The sequence below is a fragment of the Heloderma suspectum genome, chromosome 8 (assembly GCF_057233095.1).
Source record: "Heloderma suspectum isolate Gila_16-S chromosome 8, 16-S_ref, whole genome shotgun sequence".
Taxonomy (NCBI): domain Eukaryota; kingdom Metazoa; phylum Chordata; class Lepidosauria; order Squamata; family Helodermatidae; genus Heloderma; species Heloderma suspectum.
In genome coordinates, this window is record NC_139465.1 from 35,293,749 (window position 1) to 35,311,998 (window position 18,250).

An 18,250-nucleotide genomic window follows, 5' to 3' on the forward strand; every position below is an offset into this window, starting at 1 on the left:
CATGGCTGATTTTCTCTCTCTCTCTCTCTCTCTCTCTCTCTCTCCTCTTTAATTTGGCAGCATTGGTATAAGAGTTATCATTTAATAAGTTTTCTTCCCCATCACCTGCTTCTATATTATAAAACAATTTTCCAAGAAAAGCTGTGAGAAACATTCTAGTCTGACAGGAACATTATATTTTAACAGATTTTATCTTATATTTTTCTTACTCTAAATAAAAATGACTTTGCGGCTGGTCCTCTGTCAAATGCATAATACATTCTCCCTCTTCCCCCCCCTCCACGCGTGTGTGTGTGTGTGTGTGTGTGTGTGTGTAAAACTGTGACCTGTGCTGTAAAACTCTAGAATGGCTCAGAGGGAAATGGTAGTTTCTAGTGGAAAAGAAACTTGGAAGTATTTATTAGCATTCATAATTGCTAACATTTGATTTAGGGCTATCAAGTGATTTAACGATTTTGATCTTCACTACTTTTCCTGTAAACAATTTATTGGAACAATAAAAATACAGGAACAATAGAAATATAGAATCTTCAAAGAGATACTGGGGTGGGGGTGGGGGGAGAAATAGTCTCAAGCAAATAGGCATGTCACACAAACCCAGTAATGCTTTGGAACAGTTATCTTAAGTAGGGCCCAAACCAAACAAATGCATTTGCAGATAAATGTATGCAAGTGAGGATTTTTCTTTTATTTTCCAAACAGCAATCTGAACATGAGTAAAGGGCTGGATTCATCCAATCTCATCTGATCTCGGAAGCTAAGCAGAGTCAGCCCTAGTTAGTACTTGGATGGGAGACTGCTTGGGAACCAGGCTTCCTGCATTGAGCAGGGGGTTGGACTTGATGGTCTTGTAGGCCCCTTCCAACCCTATGATTCTGTGATACTTTCTATGATACTTTCTTTGCCACTGCAGATTCCATTGCTGCTTTTCATATGCCCAGCGGTAGCAGCTTGCAATGCAAACCTGGGGGAGAAGTTGGCATGTCTTTAATGTGTCCAGAGCTTTCAGTGAGACATAGAACCAAATAGTTATGTAGCAGCTTAAGAGACTTTGGTGTAGGGATGTCAGAGAATTCTGCGACGGATCTCAGTGAGGCCGAATGCCAGTGCATTCAGCCCCCCGAAATCCATCGTGGAACGAAGCCCCCGCCCCCCCAACCCATGAAAGGCACGTGGGATGAAGTCCCCACCGCCCCCAACCCACAAAAGGCGCGTGAAACAGAGCACTTACCTGCTCCCGTCCACGCTGCTTTGCGAATGGCAGTCATCCTGCGGCCGCCATTCACTTCCTCTTCTTCATAGCCATGATAGGCGACGTAAATACTTACGTCGCCTATCACGGCTAATGCAGGGACACCATTTGCATCCCTGTGGAGGCCGTGATAGGCTATGTAAGTATTTACATAGCCTATCACGGCAGGGGAGGGGAACCCAGCGTATGCAAATGGCGGCAGCTACCGCCATTTGTGTACGCTGGGTTTTTTTCCCCCTGCCGTGATAGGCTACGTAAGTATTTAGGTAGCCTATCACGGCGGGGGGGGGGGAAACCCAGTGTACGCAAATGGCAGCGGCTACCACCATTTGGGTATGCTGGGGGTTTTCCCCCTGCCATGATAGGCTACGTAAATATTTACATAGCCTATCACGGCTCAAAACAGGGACGCAAATGATGGCGGCTATGACAGCCACCATTTGCGTCCCTGCAGGGCTGCCCAGCGGCCGGATGTCTGGCTGCGGGCGGCCGGAGCCGGACGGCAGCTCCGCAGCTTGGCCACGGAGCGGAGCCGGCCGGGCAGGATTCCGAGGGGGAGGACCGGATCACCTCCCTCTCCATCGAGGATTCCAGGGGGAGGGACGGAGCGCCTCCCCCCCCACGGATTGCCCGGTGCGGAGCCAGGTAGGTGTTTCGTACATCCCTACTTTGGTGTCAGAAATTACTCCTGCTGAAATACTGATGGCAGAGGGAAGCAGTTGGCTCTGTGCGTGGATGTGTTCTTGCCCTGTGGTTTTACCTTCTAGAATGCCGTGGAAATATGCAGAACAATAATTGTAGCTCCCATTTGCAAATAAAGAGCCATTTACGTAAGTAGGCATTGACGGAAAGCCTATCAGAACCATCAGAATTTTTGTGAACCACCCAGAGAGCTTCAGCTATTGGGCTGTATAGAAATGCAATGCAATGAATGAATGAATAAATCTCCCCTAACACAGAAGACTGCTGTGATTGGAACTGAGGTGTGTGTGTGTGTGTGCATGTGTGTGTTCAATGCATTTTAAAAGTTTGTCATGTTCATCAAGAGCGTAGCTGTTGTCAAGAGCTTAATTGTCTCATGCAAAAAGACCACCATCCAGTCTTGGAGCAAATAATAAAATCAGGATGTCACCAGGAAAAGTATGCTGCTAGAAGGATGAAAGGTGGATGAAAAGTTTGGACCACTAGTCCAGGGGTGGGCAGACAGTGGATTCAGGTCTACTGGTAGATTCCTGGGTAGCTCAGCAAAGATTTCTGACTCCCAATTGTTCCAAAATAGTAACCAAATGATTACCCCCCACCCTAAATTAGACTGCTGAAATGAAGAAATTTTGGGATATCCAAGAGTGGATTTTTTGTGTGAAAAGACTGCAAGCTCCGTTCAGTTCTGGTATTCAGAATAAATTCCTGGGCTCAGAATTCTTCAGTTCTAAGTGTATGTCAATCATTTGCACCAGGCTCTGGTTCGTGGATGTTGAAATTCTAGTAAAAAACAAAGTAGATCCCCCTCATGCATAAACACACACAAGCCTAAAGTCTGCCCACCCTGTAATAGCTGGTCAATTTCCATTCCACTGCACCAGCCTTATCAATCACCCAACTCAAGCCTCCTCCAGCTAACAAAAGCCAGATCGAAGGGCCCTTTCATGACTATACGTTTTGGATCAGGACCATAACAACGGTCATGCTGAGTCAGATCAAGGGTCCCTTTAACACAGTATTCTGTCTACCAACAGTGGCCAAAGAGACACCATAGAGATGTTTGCAAAACAGGGCTTAATAAAGACAATAGCCAGCCCTTGCTCTGAGCCTTTTTAGCACCCAGGAGTCAAAGAGAGAACTGCCTTTGATCACAGCAAGGAGTTTTGCTGAAGGCCTGCACTGACAAAGGAGTGGGGGGGGGGAGAGAAATTGCTTGTCCTCAGAATAAGCCTGCTCCAAAGACTGATTCCCTGGATATGGCTCATCCCCAATCCCCCTTTTTTTCCTATGGGACTGTCCTTTGGTGACATCTCTGAATGGGCCAGATTTAGGCCAAGGACCACTGGCTGCTGACCCTTATCACAGACCTTGCACTGTTGGCTATCAGCAACCTAGCTAGTAACAGACACCCTCTAAAAATGGAGGCAACCTTTCTTTTTTTCTTGTTCGACCACTAATTGTGCACCACTTGCCTATTTAGAAGTAAGGCCGAATGAGTTCAATTGGACTTACTCCCAGGAAAATGTGTTTAGGATTGCAGTCTTACAGCAGATAAGGCAGGAGTCACCTCACTTCCCTCCTCCTGTAATTTACTAGTTAAGTGGAAGCATAGAAGAGTAGGGTTGGAAGGGGCCTATAAGACCATCGAGTCCAACCCCCTGCTCAGTGCAGGAATCTAAGAATGTAAAGGAGATCATTGCAGCAAGTGGAGCTTGAAACATGGCTTCTTCTTCTTCTTCACATTAGCATTAGCATTCCATCCTTCCTCCAAGGAGCTCAGGAAGACATATATAATTCTCCACCATCACCACTGCCGCCACTTTATCCTCACAACAACCCAGAGTTAGATTCCACTGAGAAAGTCCTAGGCCACTGGGTCTTAGGAACACTGCTTAGCTCCTACCAGCCAGCTTCAAGGCCACGCCTGCTCTTCCCAGACCGGTACTAGTCCAGTACTCTAAACACTACACAACACTGACTCTGAAAGAAATGCCCATTTTCTTTCCCCCATTTTTTCTTCTGTCTTCTGTAATAAAAACTCACTGCCACCAAAAGACACCCTGGTAGCCAGGTGCAGGAGGAAGCAGGAGGCATTTCTACGAAAGCCCCACCTTCCCTCCTGACAGAGAAACCAGGGGAAAGAAGAAATCCGTTCCAGAAACGTTAGCGTGTGAGCGAGCCAGGGCTACAGCAAGGTACCAAAGAAGGCTGGCCACTGACCTCTTTGCTGTGCGTAAACAAAGAACCCGCGCTTACTGTCGGCCGTCTGGATCGCTTTTTAAGGGCGCGATCCTACGCCTGACAGAATGCTCAGAATGCTCAGAATGCTTGAATGCTCCCAGCATTTCCCAGCCAGCATGGTTGGCTGGGGGATGCTGGGAGCGCTCGGACTCCTTTGTGTCTAACGTGCGTAGGATCGCGCCCGAAGTCTCTCCCTCCGTTTTGTTCGAGAAGTGCTATATTAAAGCAAACTACCCAGCCGGGAACCAATGGGGTGTGTATGTGTGTGTTTTAGCCCTAAAAAAAATCCCAGTCTTTCTACAGCTCCCAAGGAACTAAATCTTTCTCAGAGTCCATTTTCTGCCATGAGGGACGTTTCTCAAGCGAGAAGAATCGGGCCCCGTTTCATCCTGAATACACCTTTATCGCTGGGAACCTTCGTCGCCGCCTCCTCAGAAAGAAACCCCTCCGCTCGGAAGCGCGGGGGTTCCGAGCTAAATCCGATTCCGGCTCGGTTCCTTCTGCCCTCCTTGCTTTGCAACCAGATGAGGATCCTGAATATCTGCGCCTCTCTTCAGGAGTAGCCCCCCCCCCCTTGAGTTCAATAAGATTTACTTCTAAGCGAGTCTGCAACAGAATCGCAGTCATAGCCCCGCAGTCCTGACCAGGAGAATCCCAAAAGTTTTCTAAATCTCACCACGTTCAAGAGAGGCTGATCGTTCCCCGCGGCTGGTTGCGAGCCAAAAAAACACGCGAGTTTTGGGGTGGCCTTTCGGATCGAAAATGGTCAACCGAGCCGGCAGGCGGGGTGTCATTTGCGCAGGGACGTCGAAAGTGAGAAACGGTCGGGCGCTCTTGCAAAACTGCGCAGGCCTCTGCGCACGCTTACTCGGGAGCCAAGCCCATTGAACTCCGTGGCAGTAAGACTTACTTCCGAGGAAGCAAACATAAGATCAGGGGTGGGGGAGAGAGTCTTCTGTGGGTGGCGCGCCTCCTGTGCGCCTTTTGGAACCAATTTCGCCCAGCGATTCGCAGAACCTCTGCGCGAACCTGATGCCACAACTCGCCTTACGAAGGTGGCCTTTTTCGCCGCCCCCTTTTGTCGGATAGGAGGGGCCTAGATCGCCACGCGGTTCTTGTCACTTTTAGTGGAGGAGGAGGGAAGAGAAGGGGGCGCGCCGAAGGGGAGGGTGCAGCTCCTGATAAGCGTTTAGTTCAATCCTCATCAGGGCTTTGACGCTGCGCACTACTCGTCTCGACCGGGAATTCGGAGTCGATCCGTAGGCAGCCGTTTTGTTTGCCACTGGATGTTTTTACTTTCTCGGCTGCAGATCCTATATCGCTCACTTGCCCGGGAATGAATGCGAATTAAACACGCGTGGGATCGCATCGCAGTGAACTGCAGGAGTAGTACCGAATGTCAGTCCTACGTAGAGTAGAGCGATTGAAAGGAGTGAGATGTAAATTAGTCGCGATTTACTTAAGCCCCATTCATTTCAATGGGTCTACTCTACGTTGGACTAACATGGGATACTGCCCCAGGTTTTCACTGATTAAAACAAGGATGTGGGGGACGCATTTGGGGATAAGCTGGCTCACTTTGAGGCAGAGGGTCGAAATTTTACCCCTCTTCCTCGAAGATCCCTAGGCCAGGTCCAGCGTGAGATAAACAGTCTCTCGCCGAGGGGGGCATCCTCCAGGGTCGAGGCTCTTCCGAGCCATGCGTCCCCCGCGCACTCATTTAAGAATAAGGATTTATAGCGCGCATTTCGAGGGCTCATTCTGCTGGCATTCTGGTCGGGAGATGACGCTCCGGCAGGAGATGTCTGTCCTGACGCCCACTTCTTAATCTGATCTCGCTTTCTCTCTGTGTATTGTCCCTCGAAGGCAAGGCACCATTTAAAACTAAACAGTAAATATTAAAAAGGGGTGGGACTGGGGGCAGAAAAACTTCACACGCATTATACCACTGGGCTCTCTTTCTTTGAAATCAAAACTATCGGAATGTACTGAAGAACAGATCTGGTGGGAACTCAAGATCCGTGGCGACAGCTCGCGTAAAAGTGCTTTTCCGTGTCTCCTCTAGAGATTTCTTCAGGGGCTCAATGTGGTGCCTAGATAGATGTCTGAACCTGGACCCCAAAAGGGTTGTTGTTGGTGATTGTGGCCGCAATCCTATGCGTACTTACTAGAGAGTAAGTTCCATTGATCGCAATGGTATTTACTTCTCAGTAACTGTGATTAGGATCGAGCTGCCCGTGTGTGTATATATGTATGTGTCATGTGTTTTCTTTCAAAGTGACAGGTATCAGAGGGATGGGATTCAATGTATATACTATATTGAAACAAAAAAAAAAAAAAGAATTTTGAGAGTATATATGAGGGACGTTTCTTTGAGACGAAGTTCGATGGAACTCCCAGATATACTGGCAACTCGGTCATATATCCACGCTTACTCGGAAGTAAATCCCACTGCGTTCAGTGGGGTTTACGCCTAGGAAAGTGTGCAGAGGAATGAGTTTCGCTGTCATAAGATCGAACTGTACATCTTTTGTTTTAAATTCCGTATTTGGGCAAATTGGTGTTTCCAGTCCTTAGCGAAGTAAACATTTATTACATTTTAAATACTGATCTGGAGCGGGAATTCGGGGATCTCGCTCCTGTGGGGTGGGGAAGAGTTTATATGATAAATGCTTCCTCACCAAGCTCATTGTACATACATACATACATACATAATGAGCTTAGCAGGACTTAGTTCTGACTGAAGGAAACATGCATAGGATCGGGCTGCGTAGCCTCCAGACCAAAGGACACACACACACGCATTATCATCCAGATCAAACAAGGATATACATATATGCATCATTACGTCAGTCAGAACTACGTCCTGCTAAGAACAGTTGAACTTACTCCCAGGTAAGTGTGTGCGGAGGACTGAGGCTTTCATAGGCAGCTCTGAGGCTAAATACCCCGATAAGGACACGAGGCTACAAAACCCTATCCACACAGCACCTAGGGAAGAAAGTCCCCCTGAACTCATTCCGGGAACTTCGGAGGGATCGCGTTTAAGGCCTGGGCTTGCCAAGACTCCTGAAATCCAAGCCCGACGTTCAGCCCGGCCATCGATCCAAACACAGAGACTTATCATACGCCTGCCAGCTCCACTCGCTTTCTTCGTCTCTTTCTCTCCCGTCCATCCCCCTACACACCTTCCCCGATCGGAGAAATGGCAAAAATGTAGGATCCTTTAGTTGAAAGAGTGGGGGAAACCCAGCTAAGTGAGTTAGGGCCAGATCTCATAATGCGAAAGGATGTTGTCCAGCCGCTTCCTCCGCCGCCTCCTCTTCTTCTTGCCTCCATGCCCAGCCCCTGAGCAGCGGAGGGGCATAGCTCCCATTTCAGTGGGACAGTGATTCTGCTCTGGGCTTCAGTCAGAACCAGCCAGAACTCTAAAGGAGCTATCCAAGGTGCCGAACCCAGTTTGGGCACAGGGTTCAGCACCTTGGATAGCTCCTTTAGAGTTCTGAGTGATACCCAGAATGAAATCACAGCCCCACTGAAATAGGATCCCCCAGCCTCCACTGTGTTATAGAAAACAGAGGGTGGGGGGACCAACCAAACAAACAAAAAACCGGGCGTGGTCACGTGTGAATGGACAACCTGCAGCAGGTAGGGAACGCCCCCACCCCCGCGCCCTTGTACACCTCCTCCACCACCCCCACCCCATCACTGGAAAAGTTACACAGGGCTGGGAGTTGTTTTACTGCTTGCACGTGGATCAAACATTCCTCAGCAAAAAAACCCCAACAAAAACAAAACCTGCTGGAAACAGAGTGCGGTGGGTGTGTTTCTCTGAATGAATTATTCCATGTAAAAAGTCTACGGCGTGTTTAACGGAGAGCACAGGATACCAAACCGTGTTCACACACCCTCAAAAGCTTGGGGCGGGGGAAGAGAAGAAGAGGGGAAGTTTAAGATCCAGGCCACGATCCTATGCACCCTTACCTGGGTGTATGCCCCATTTTGAACCGAGTGTGGGACTTGCTTGTGTCTGAGTAAACTTTGCTAGAATTGGGTGGGCAAAGAGTCTGAAAGAAGACTGGGCCTTAGAAAGTGGGTTAGGAGTACAGGTGTGTGTGTGAGAGAGAGAGAGAGAGAGAGAGAGAGAAAGAGATTTTTCTCTTTCATCTCCCTTCTTTATGAAGCACAGAAATCCAAACCGCTGGCTCCGATTTCATTTGAACATGGCAGCGTGCGTGTGTAAACGTCTTCGGGTCCTAGACCGGAGTTGCTTCGGCGCTCTTACTCGCCCCATCTTATCAGTAATCATCATCTGGCTGCGGTGTGGACAGAAAAGCTCAGACCTGTAGGACAGGGGATCCGGCGGGACTGGAGAACCGAAGCGAACTCCCCGCACCCAGACAATTACACGCCGCCACCAAAGCGCCCTTGGACCAGGGGGAGAGAGAAATAAAGCATCCACTTGACGTAATATAAGCAGATGAAATAACAATTTAAAAAGCGGGGCCCTAACAGCTGGCTGGGGAGTGCTGGGAGGTGTAGGACCCCCCCCCCCCCAACATGCATAGGACTGCGCCCTTGCTCTCGGAAAGTAAATCTTACACTGCTTTTACTGAGGCTTGCTTCTTCCAGGGAAGTTTGCAGCTCTCACTGTCTTTAGATGTGAGCATCTTGAACCGGGCTCCCCTTTGCCACGACTTTTTCTTTTCTTCCCTCGGAGGCGATCGCTTAAGAGCGCTGCCCCGCGTCGCCATCCTAAATACATTTACGCTGAAGTCTGAGGTGGAACTGAAACGAGTGGGCCTTACTTCGAAGCCATGTTCTTCGAATCGGAAGAAGCATCAAGTCCTCAGACGCGGTAGAGTGGAACCAGAACCACTGGGGTTAATATCCGTGCGTATGCGTGTTTACTGGTGCGTGCATATTCGGCGCGGAGGCACGAGAGGGAGGAGAAAGAGACTGCTAAATTTTCACTTGTACCCTATTGCAAACTTCTTTAAAAAAATACTATAAATCGAATGGGAAAGGAGGTTTGCAAGAGTGGAGAGAATTAAAAACACACACACACACCCTGAACATTGAACATCTTTCGCCCTGGCTGGAGGAAATGTGTATGTATTTAAAAAAAAAAAAATCCAAAGAGTTCATTCCGGTTGTCTGATGGTACAGGGAATACATATTGAGTCCCAGCACCATAGGGGTTGATGTGCTCCCGGAGTATTCCTGGCACGTAAGGAGCAGATAAGGCTGATCTGTGCTCACCATTTGCTCACTCGAAGCAGGAAGCCGCTGCGCTACTGATATTCAAACGGGAGCGAACTAAACAGAAATGGGCAGGACGAGGGGGATTATGAATGAGTCCAGATCAAAGGAATCATTCTGCACCCCTGAACGGTGTGTGTGCGCGCGCGCGCGCGTGAAGATCATAGAGCAGCCTTCCCCAACCAGGTGCCCTCCAGTTGTTTTCGACTACAACTCCCATCATCCTGGACCATGCTGGCTGGGGCTGATGGGAGTTGAAGCCCAAAAGATCTGGAGGGCACCAGGTTGGAGAAGCCAGTCGAAGAGAAAGAAGATGACCGTGCTTATAAACCTGGAGTAAAAAAAGGTGGAATACGAGAACAGAGGAATTAAAAAAATAAAACTCCAGGATGTTCCCATATTGTGCGTGCAATCATAACGGGGCGGATTCCCCCACCCCGCGGGCGGGGGGGGGGGAGTCGAATTACATAGGGAGGACATTGGGGGAAGAAGGATGGATAATAAAGCTATGGAATTCTCTTTTTATACAAAATAGCCTATCGTAGAGAAAGACTGTGTAGTGTAGTGGGTAGAGTGTTGGACTGGGAGTCAAGAGATCCGGGTTCTAGTCCCCACTCGGCCATACAGCTCACTGGGCGATTTTGGGCAAGTCACAGACTCTCAGCCCAACCTACCTCACAGGGTTGTTGTTGTGAGGATGACATGGAGAGGAGCAGGATTATGTACGCCGGCTTGGGTTCCTTAAAGAGGAAAAAAGCAGGGTATAAATGTAATAAATAAATAATTTTGCAAAACGGCTGCTGTTGACACCAACAGCAAAAAAGTTATTAGTTCAGGAAAATGATATAGAGGAGTGGGGTGATTAGGGACAGAGTCTGGGTGAACCATTGAAAGAGGGGGGATTTCGGGCTGCGATCCTATACACACAGTCACACGGGAGCAAGTCCCGTTGAACATACAGGGGGCTTTACTTCTGAGTAAGCATGGTTGCGCAGTGGAACAATGCCAGCAGCACTCCATTCAAGAGAAACAAACCAAGTCCTGCGGGTGGACGCAGCCAAGAGGAGACTTGCGTACAACCCGATCCTAAGCCCCTGCTTACTGGGAAGGAAGTCCCACTGTGTTTCAATGAGCAGGCAGGATGGCTTGCTTTGGCTTCTACTGAAATAAAAGTTTGAAAAGGTATATTCCATCTCTGTGTCCGCACGCCCGCGCACCTCCACTACATGAACGTACATGGTGTGATTCAGTGAATAAACACGAGAAATAAAGAAGACAGGGCAAGAGAGGCATTAGATGCGGAGGAAGGGGGGGGAAGAGAGAGAGAGAGAATATATCCTACAGCAACCCAGGGGGGCATAGTCTGAAGGCACGTGAGGCAGCCACCTTGCTGAAGCTAAGCAAGTCTGGGTCTGGTCAATGCTTGGAGGGGATCCCACATGTAGCAACTTGAGTTCCACGATGGGGGAAAAAGAGGCAGGATATAAAAAATAAATAAATAAAACCTCCCCAACCAGGTGCCCTCCAGTTGTTTTGACTACAACCCCCATCATCCCAGACCATGCTAGCTGGGGCTGATGGGAGTTGAAGTCCACAACATTTGGAGGGCACCAGGTTGGAGAAGGCAGTCATAGAGAAAGAAGATAACTGGAGTAAAAAGGTGGAATTAAAAAAATAAATAAATAAAAAGCTACGGGTATACATAGGATTGGGCTGCCCAAAGGCACTGCTCCCTTTTTGACCTAGGATTTCAAGACAAGTGCATCTGGGAAACACAGGGCACTGGGGAGAATCTCAGCTCCAAACAGCAGAATGAACAGGTGTGATGATACAAACCAAACTCAATGGAAGCAGAATGGATGACCAAAGTGGCCACCTTCCTTCCCTTTGAACTGAATGACTGAAGTCAGATTATTCCAAGCAAGTGCAATTCCAGCAAAGCACTGGGAAGGAAAGTGGATTTTCCAGGATCTTCTCTGAAAGGGAAACCTTTCTTCCCACCATCCACGTGCTTGGCCTTCAAAGTTTTGGGTTGCAGGTCTTGGTCAATTTCCTTAAGCCTTTTCCTATATATCCTCATCATAATAAAAGTGAAAGTAGTTCTTTTTTTAAAAAAAAAAAATCACCATCTACTCTCATTGAAATAAAGGTCTAAGGATGGAAGAAGAGGAGAAGCCTCAATAATCTGGTTATGTCGGTCTCTACCTTTGTGAATGTGCGTGTGTGGGGGGAGGAAGCTCATGCCTCCTCCTTGAAAACATTGCCCTGCTCTAGCTTGTTCTTCAAGGCCAAATGACAAAGGCTCATCCAATTTGCTCCACTGTTTCTTTCTTTTGTGGCCTAAGGTTAGATCTCAAGAGTATGAACTGAAGGCAATTTCCATATTCATCAGTTGCTGGAACTTTTTTAAAATTGTATTTTTTAAGAAATGGGGGGATTTTCTGCACCCCCTCCCCCACTGCCTACAGTACACACACACACACACACACACACACACAGATGCTTCTGGAGGGGGTGAAAAAGAAGATCCTTTGCAAATGTAAGATCGCCTTTTCAAGGGTGAATCCAGACAGAGGTTTGACTCAACACTTTGCTTGGCAGGCCGGGGACTGGGAGGAGGGAGAGTTACTTCCTTGGCTTGGGCATACTTGGTGCAGGAAAAGGCCTGAGCAAGGCTAAGAACAACCAGAAGCTGTACAAAACTTTGGCAAAGAGGTTCAAACATTTAAAGCAGAGAAGGGGGAGGAGGGAGGAAGGGAGGGAGAGAAAGCTCTGCTATCTTTATAAGAGCAGATAATTTTCTGATGGGCCAATTGCAGGTAGTTTACCCACCGATTACACATTAACCTGCCTAGAGAGAATTGCAGTGATGAAGCCTATATAGTTCTCTCTCCTGGGCTATCAGAAGGTCAAGTGCTAAAGGGCATGCATGGCTTTCCGGAGTAGGTTGGGTGACTGGGCGATTGTCAAAGAGAAGCGGAGGCATTGAGGAAGCGGGTGGCTGGATGGGGGAAGGCCTGACCCTGCACCCCTTAACGCCCTTCCAGCCACACTAATTTTGGTGGATCTAAAATACTCTATGCCCTTAAAAGACTGTGTGGTTTAGAGAGCCATGAACTTTTCTCGGCTGTGGAGCCATAAGACACACACACACACACACACCCCTACACAGAAAGACAAGGACAGAGCAGTGACAGGGAGAGGCAGCCAACCACACACCTTAACTCTGCCTTAGTGCCAGACTGAGACTAGGGCCACAACTTTGTTTTAAGTGTCTGATGACCTTTGCCCTCGCTTGGCAGGCAGGCTCGAGAGCAGCATCTTGTAAAATTTCACAGGCCAAAGCTTGCCTGTAAATAAAAATATGGGCCACTTTTCAGCAGTTTCTCAGGTTTGCCCTACCCCTTACTTCCCTTCTCATCTACCTTCCCCCATCCCCACCCCAGCAACACTTTGGTTACGAAAACAGCCAGCAGGTTAGCCTGGATGTTACTCTCTCCTGTATGTGGTTCCAAGGCACCTTTTCCCTTCTTTTTCTTTTTCTTCTTTTCTTTTTTTTACTAATAGCTGGTGGAATTCTAAGCACTTGGATGATTGGGCTTCAGCATCTGCAAGAAGAACCCTGTTCCCCACACCCCCAAACTCAAATTCATGTCCTACCTAGGTACTAACTTCAGCCAGCTTAGTGGAACATCACTGCATCAATCATTTTATGGTGGATTTTTGACAGGGAGAAAGGAAATGTCCCATCAGAGTTTCTCCTTTCTACTCCTCAAAAAAGAAAGAAAGAAAAAGATTTTCATGTTTCTCTTTGGATAATTTGTGGCCAACGTTCATGGAATTTATGTGATTTTATTTTTTGTCGCCCTCCTTTCCTGAGAAAGTTTACTGGGGAAACTCTGGCTAGCAAAATACAACAGAAAATGAATGGAACACTCAAGAGTATTTTTTTTTTTTAAATGGAAATAGGAGGCTGGGGCGGGGCAGGGTGGTACAACCCACAGGTAAAGATATAAAAGGGACAGGGCTTGTGCTAATTTGGTGTAATTTTAGATTTTTTTCTTTAACTGTCTGACTCCCTTGTACCATGCTGCATCGCAGGGGGAAAATGCTGTTTCAAAAGCAGTTTGCCATGTAGCAGGAGGGCTACTGTTCAAGGGAAACTGGGCTAATCCCTCCCTTCCCACCAGTTTCAGACTCACAGAATTAGTTTTGTGGTTCTTTGGATCTGATCCACATTTTTTAACCTCTCATAATGTCAATAAATGAATATACAAGAAAAATCAGATGCAGTGTTCTACACAAGTCTCGGGCCGGGTTCCTCAACTTTGATAAGATGATGCAAATGTGTTTTCTTTGATTTCATTCTACCATAAAATCACTGAACTATTACGTGTGTGTGTGTGTGTGTGTGTGTGATCGTGTTTTAAAAGCAGAATTTTTATTTGAGGCCAGAGGATTAAAAATTCATGGTAGGGATAACACATAAGGCCTTTCAAAATAATTGCAAAACTAGAGAAGTTACACTTAGTACCTGAAAACTCACACTTTCCCTATATCTTAAGTAACCCCCATACACCTTATCTATGCATATAACTTGTGTTAGGACACCATCCTCTCTCAACACACCCCAAGATACTACTTTTAAGTAGATCACTTGATCTTTTTTAAAGCTACAAACTAATGAAACTGAGTACAGAATCAAAAATGCAGTTTATTATAGTAGATTATTCTTTCTTTTTGATATAACCATAGAGTTGAAAAATGAAAGAAAAGCACATAGGGAACATCACACATGGTTAGTTAATAACTCAAGATATAAAACAATTTTGCACAGCAAAATATGTAAAGGGGAAAAAAGTAACTGACAAGATTTTTTTATATTTATTGTGGTAAGATTTACTTTCCTTTTTTTTTTTTTAAGACAGAATTATCAGTCCCTGAAAATAAAATTTGCTGATTAATGCCTTTAAAACTTTGTGAATTTGTGAAGTTACAGAAAATCCAGTTCTGCACCACAATACAACTGTAAAAAAATCTGCATCATTTTAAAAACTGAGCAGTAATGCCATCTTTGTAACTGCATAAATGGTATTAGCATCCTAGACAGGTTTGTAATGGTTTATATTTTATGCTTCAGGTTATATCTTAGTGCAATTCAGTCCCAAATATTTCAATTCCCCCCCAAAAAAACACAAAAACCCCCAACCATACATTTTGAACACAAAATACCCCTATTAATATAAACAGGGGGGCTCCCCTTTTAATACTTTGGTTTCCAAATACAGTCAGTGGCATAGCAAGGTCTACACAAACCCAACTTATATTTAAGTTGCAATCACATGCTGGATAAACTACTTAAAAAACAAAACAAAAACCCAGTCCCATTGTAAATTCTACCCCCTTTTAACATCACGACAGTGAACAATTTAGTGCATCATTAAAAAAAAAAAAAAGATCTACATCTAAACAGACCTAACTCTTTTGACTTTACCTATAACATTCCTTTATCTGTAGCATACATTTGAACTGGGCTAACAGACAATAAAAGCTAGAATTAAATTATATACCAGGAACCCATAGCATTGCACATTTGACAATTACCAAATGCAAAAAGAAAATAATAAAAGATAAACAGAAATGGGGCAGATCATTCCAAAATAAATTTTAGACTGCTTTAAGAAACAGCATCATTTTAAAATCCAACAAATTGGAAGTAAATTTCTTGTTTTAAAGTATAAGTTTAAAAACTTCTTTCTAAAGTTCTTTTTATTTATTTTTGCCATATTAAGGTAATCACAATCCATTCTGGCCCTTTGCTTTGTTTTAAAAGAAGGGATGTTTCAATGCGTTAAAAAGAAGTCTGAAGTTCTGAGCAACTCAAAGCAGTTTCCAGAGCAGATGCAAACTTGAATGGGGAAGAGGAAGACCAAAGGGGTTGCACTTTTTTGCTTTCAATTCAAAAAAGTGGTGAGGCAATACAACTAAAAAAGATGAATGTCATGCCATTATAGTCTCCAAAATCCATATCCAAGCAAAAGAAAAAAAAAAAATACCATACATGTCCAGCATGCAGGGCTTTTATCAATATAATGTCTTTTTTTTTTTTTCTCTCCCCATAGTCTTTTGAAACAGTTATATAGTTAATTGACGGTAAGACAAAGTAGCAGGCATAATAATACATGAGATGAGGATGGGATTCTAATGGCAGACTAAAAGTTTCACCACTTGGCAGCTTAAGGCCAAAAACTCACATCGTGAACACATGGGAGGTTGATGGAAGCTTCATCCTGGCAGCTTGAGCTAGATATATTCTCTAGGTTTAGCACAACAACAGATGGAACTCAGCAAGCTGAAGTCTTAAAACTTTTATCATGTTTTGATTCTTTTGATTCTTGTATTTTTTTTTCAAAGTTCAAACCCATACGAAGAACTCAGGATGGCAGGAAAAAAAGAAAAGAAAAAGAAAGAGTAACTCTTTTTATTTTTGGGGCACAGCAAACTTAAAAGGGGGGGGGAACTTCATGAACTTAAAAAAAAAAAAAATGATGTGGATGACAGATTTCCAAGGCGGAGCAAACTTCATATGAAGAACTGAGTTGGTGGGAAGTTGGATTTTTTTTTTTTTAAAGGCACACACAAAGACACATAGCAAGAAGCCCCCAGGAAAAACACAATAAAAATAATAATAATAATAATAATAAAAAAAAGAAACTTGGATAAGGTTGTCTATCAACTGAGTCAGTCCACCTTAAAAAATCTGAACTCGAACTCGAGGTTCTCGGGCGTGTTTTTTTTTTAAAAAAAACCAAAAAGAATATTGTTATTATTAATATTAATAATAATAACAGTGGCCAGCTGAGGTTGTGGCTTCACACAACAAGCCGCCCCCCCCCCCCCAAGCCGCGTGGAGAACTTTTGCGCGCACGTGTGTCCGCGACGGCGCGTATCTGTGCGCGCCTTCGAAAAGTGGCAAGAGGTTGTCGGGGAGGGGGAGGGGGATGCGCGGGTCGGAGGTGGGGAGGGGGGTTCGGGGGAGAAGACCACAACTCACATGAAAAACTCTGGAGAGGAAGGGTCGTCGCTGCTGGAGCCGTTTTCTCGGAACCCGCTGCTGACCAATTTCTCGTATTTTTCCTTGTAGGCGTCCCTCTCCCGGACCAGCCTGGAGATCTCCTGCTTGAGGTGCTCCACTTGCTGGAGCAGCTGGTTCTTCTCGGATTCCAAGACGTGCCTCTGCTGGACCCTCTTGAAGCGGCAGGACTGCGCGTAGCCGCGGTTTTTGAGGGTCCTGCGCTTCTGTTTCAGCCGGATCACCTCTTCCTTGCTGACGCCGCGCAGCTGCCGGTTGAGCTCCCTCACCGACATGGTCACCAGCTGCTCGTCGGAGAAGCGGTCGTCGAAATGCAGGCCGCCCGCGCCGCCGTGGTGAGAGTGGTGGAGACCCCCGCCGCCGCCGCCGCCGCCGCCTCCCCCGGCGCCGCCGCCGCCGCCGCTGCTCCCGCCGCCGCTGCTCCCGCCGCCGCCGCCGCCGCCCCCCGACGACGGCACGCCGCCCCCCGACGACGGCACGCCGCCCGGCTGCTGCGGGTGGTGGTGGTGGTGGTGTCCTCCGGCCGGGTGGTGGTGGTGGTGGTAATGCGGCGCGCCGCCGTGCTGCTGCTGCTGCTGGGCCGCCGCCGCCGCGATCACCGCCGACACCACGGCGGCCGCCGAGCCCATCTCGTCCGGCGGCAGCGCTCCCGCCGGGCCGCCGCCGCCGCCGCCGAGCGGCGGCCCGCGCGCGTAGCCATCGAAGGCGGCCGCGCCGTGGAGCTGGTGGTGGCCGCTGCTGATGAGCGCCTCCACGGCGTCCTCCGGGCTGAAGCCCAGCGCCTCCGGGTTGAGCTGCTGCGGGTAGCCGGTCATCCAGTAGTAGTCTTCCAAGTGGGTCTTCTGGTCGCTGCCGCCGGAGCCCGGGCTGGGCGCCGAGAAGCTGGGCGACGGCGGCACCGAGCTGCACGGCGTGCTCATCGGGGTGGACGAGAGCGATCCCCCGGCGATCAAGCGGCCGCACTGGCTGATGATGCGGTCGGTCTCCACCGGCTCCTTTTTCACCTCGAACTTCATCAGATCGAAGTCATTAACATATTCCATGGCCAAGGGACTCGTGGGCAGGTCGGAGCTGTTCATTGCCAGGTCCGATGCCATCCTTTTGCTGCCGGGGCCGCCGCCGCCGCCGCCGCCGCCGGACCTCCAGAAAGGGTGCGCTCCCGGGGCGAGGGGGCTGCTGTGGCTTGCGAGCGGGTGAGCCAGTTTGATGGCTTGCGAGAGATCGGCACGCTCCTCTCGGTGGCTGCGCGGCTCTCGCCCTCGCCCTCGCCCTCGCTCTCCCCCGCTCGCTCTCCGCCTCTCTCCTTCGCAGTCTGCTGTGAGCCGCGCTCTTGTTATCCCTTTGCGAAGACCGGCTCGGGCGCAGCAAGGCGGCCGCCTCTCGCTTGCTCTATTTAGTCGCCTTTTGCATCAGGCTGGCTTGATTTCTTTTGCTTCCCCCCCCCTCTCTCCCTCCCCCCTCTCTCTCTCCGGTGCGCGCGCTCTCTCTCCCCTCTGCAGCTTTGCAAACTGCAGCTTCGCAGAGAGAGAGAGAGAGAGAGAGACTGCTTAGTTGTTGTTTCAAATTGTTGTTTGGATTTCTTTCTTTCCTTTCTCTGCTTTCTTTCTTTCTTTTTTTAACACCGCGTGGTGTTGCTTTCTCTCTGGTCTTTTTTTCTTTTCATGCCCAGTACAAAAACGAGGAGAGAGAGAGGTTCACCA

The 18,250-nt window shown here is 47.7% G+C and overlaps 1 protein-coding gene across 2 annotated transcripts in view; it reads right to left on the reverse strand.

Annotated features, from left to right (window-relative positions):
- MAF (MAF bZIP transcription factor) overlaps positions 1 to 17,954 on the reverse strand; it is a 367,253-nt gene extending 349,299 nt beyond the window's left edge. Inside the window, exon 1 of one of the 2 annotated variants that reach the window (XR_014784603.1) lies at positions 16,512 to 17,738. Coding sequence is in view for 1 of the 2 variants with exons in the window: in XM_084811940.1 (XP_084668066.1) it covers positions 16,512 to 17,647 (1,136 nt within the window). In the remaining variant the exon portion in view is untranslated. Of the gene's footprint in view, positions 1 to 16,511 lie in introns of both variants that reach the window. The other variant, XM_084811940.1, reaches the window with a different exon arrangement.
- Between the last annotated feature and the right edge of the window lie 296 nt (positions 17,955 to 18,250).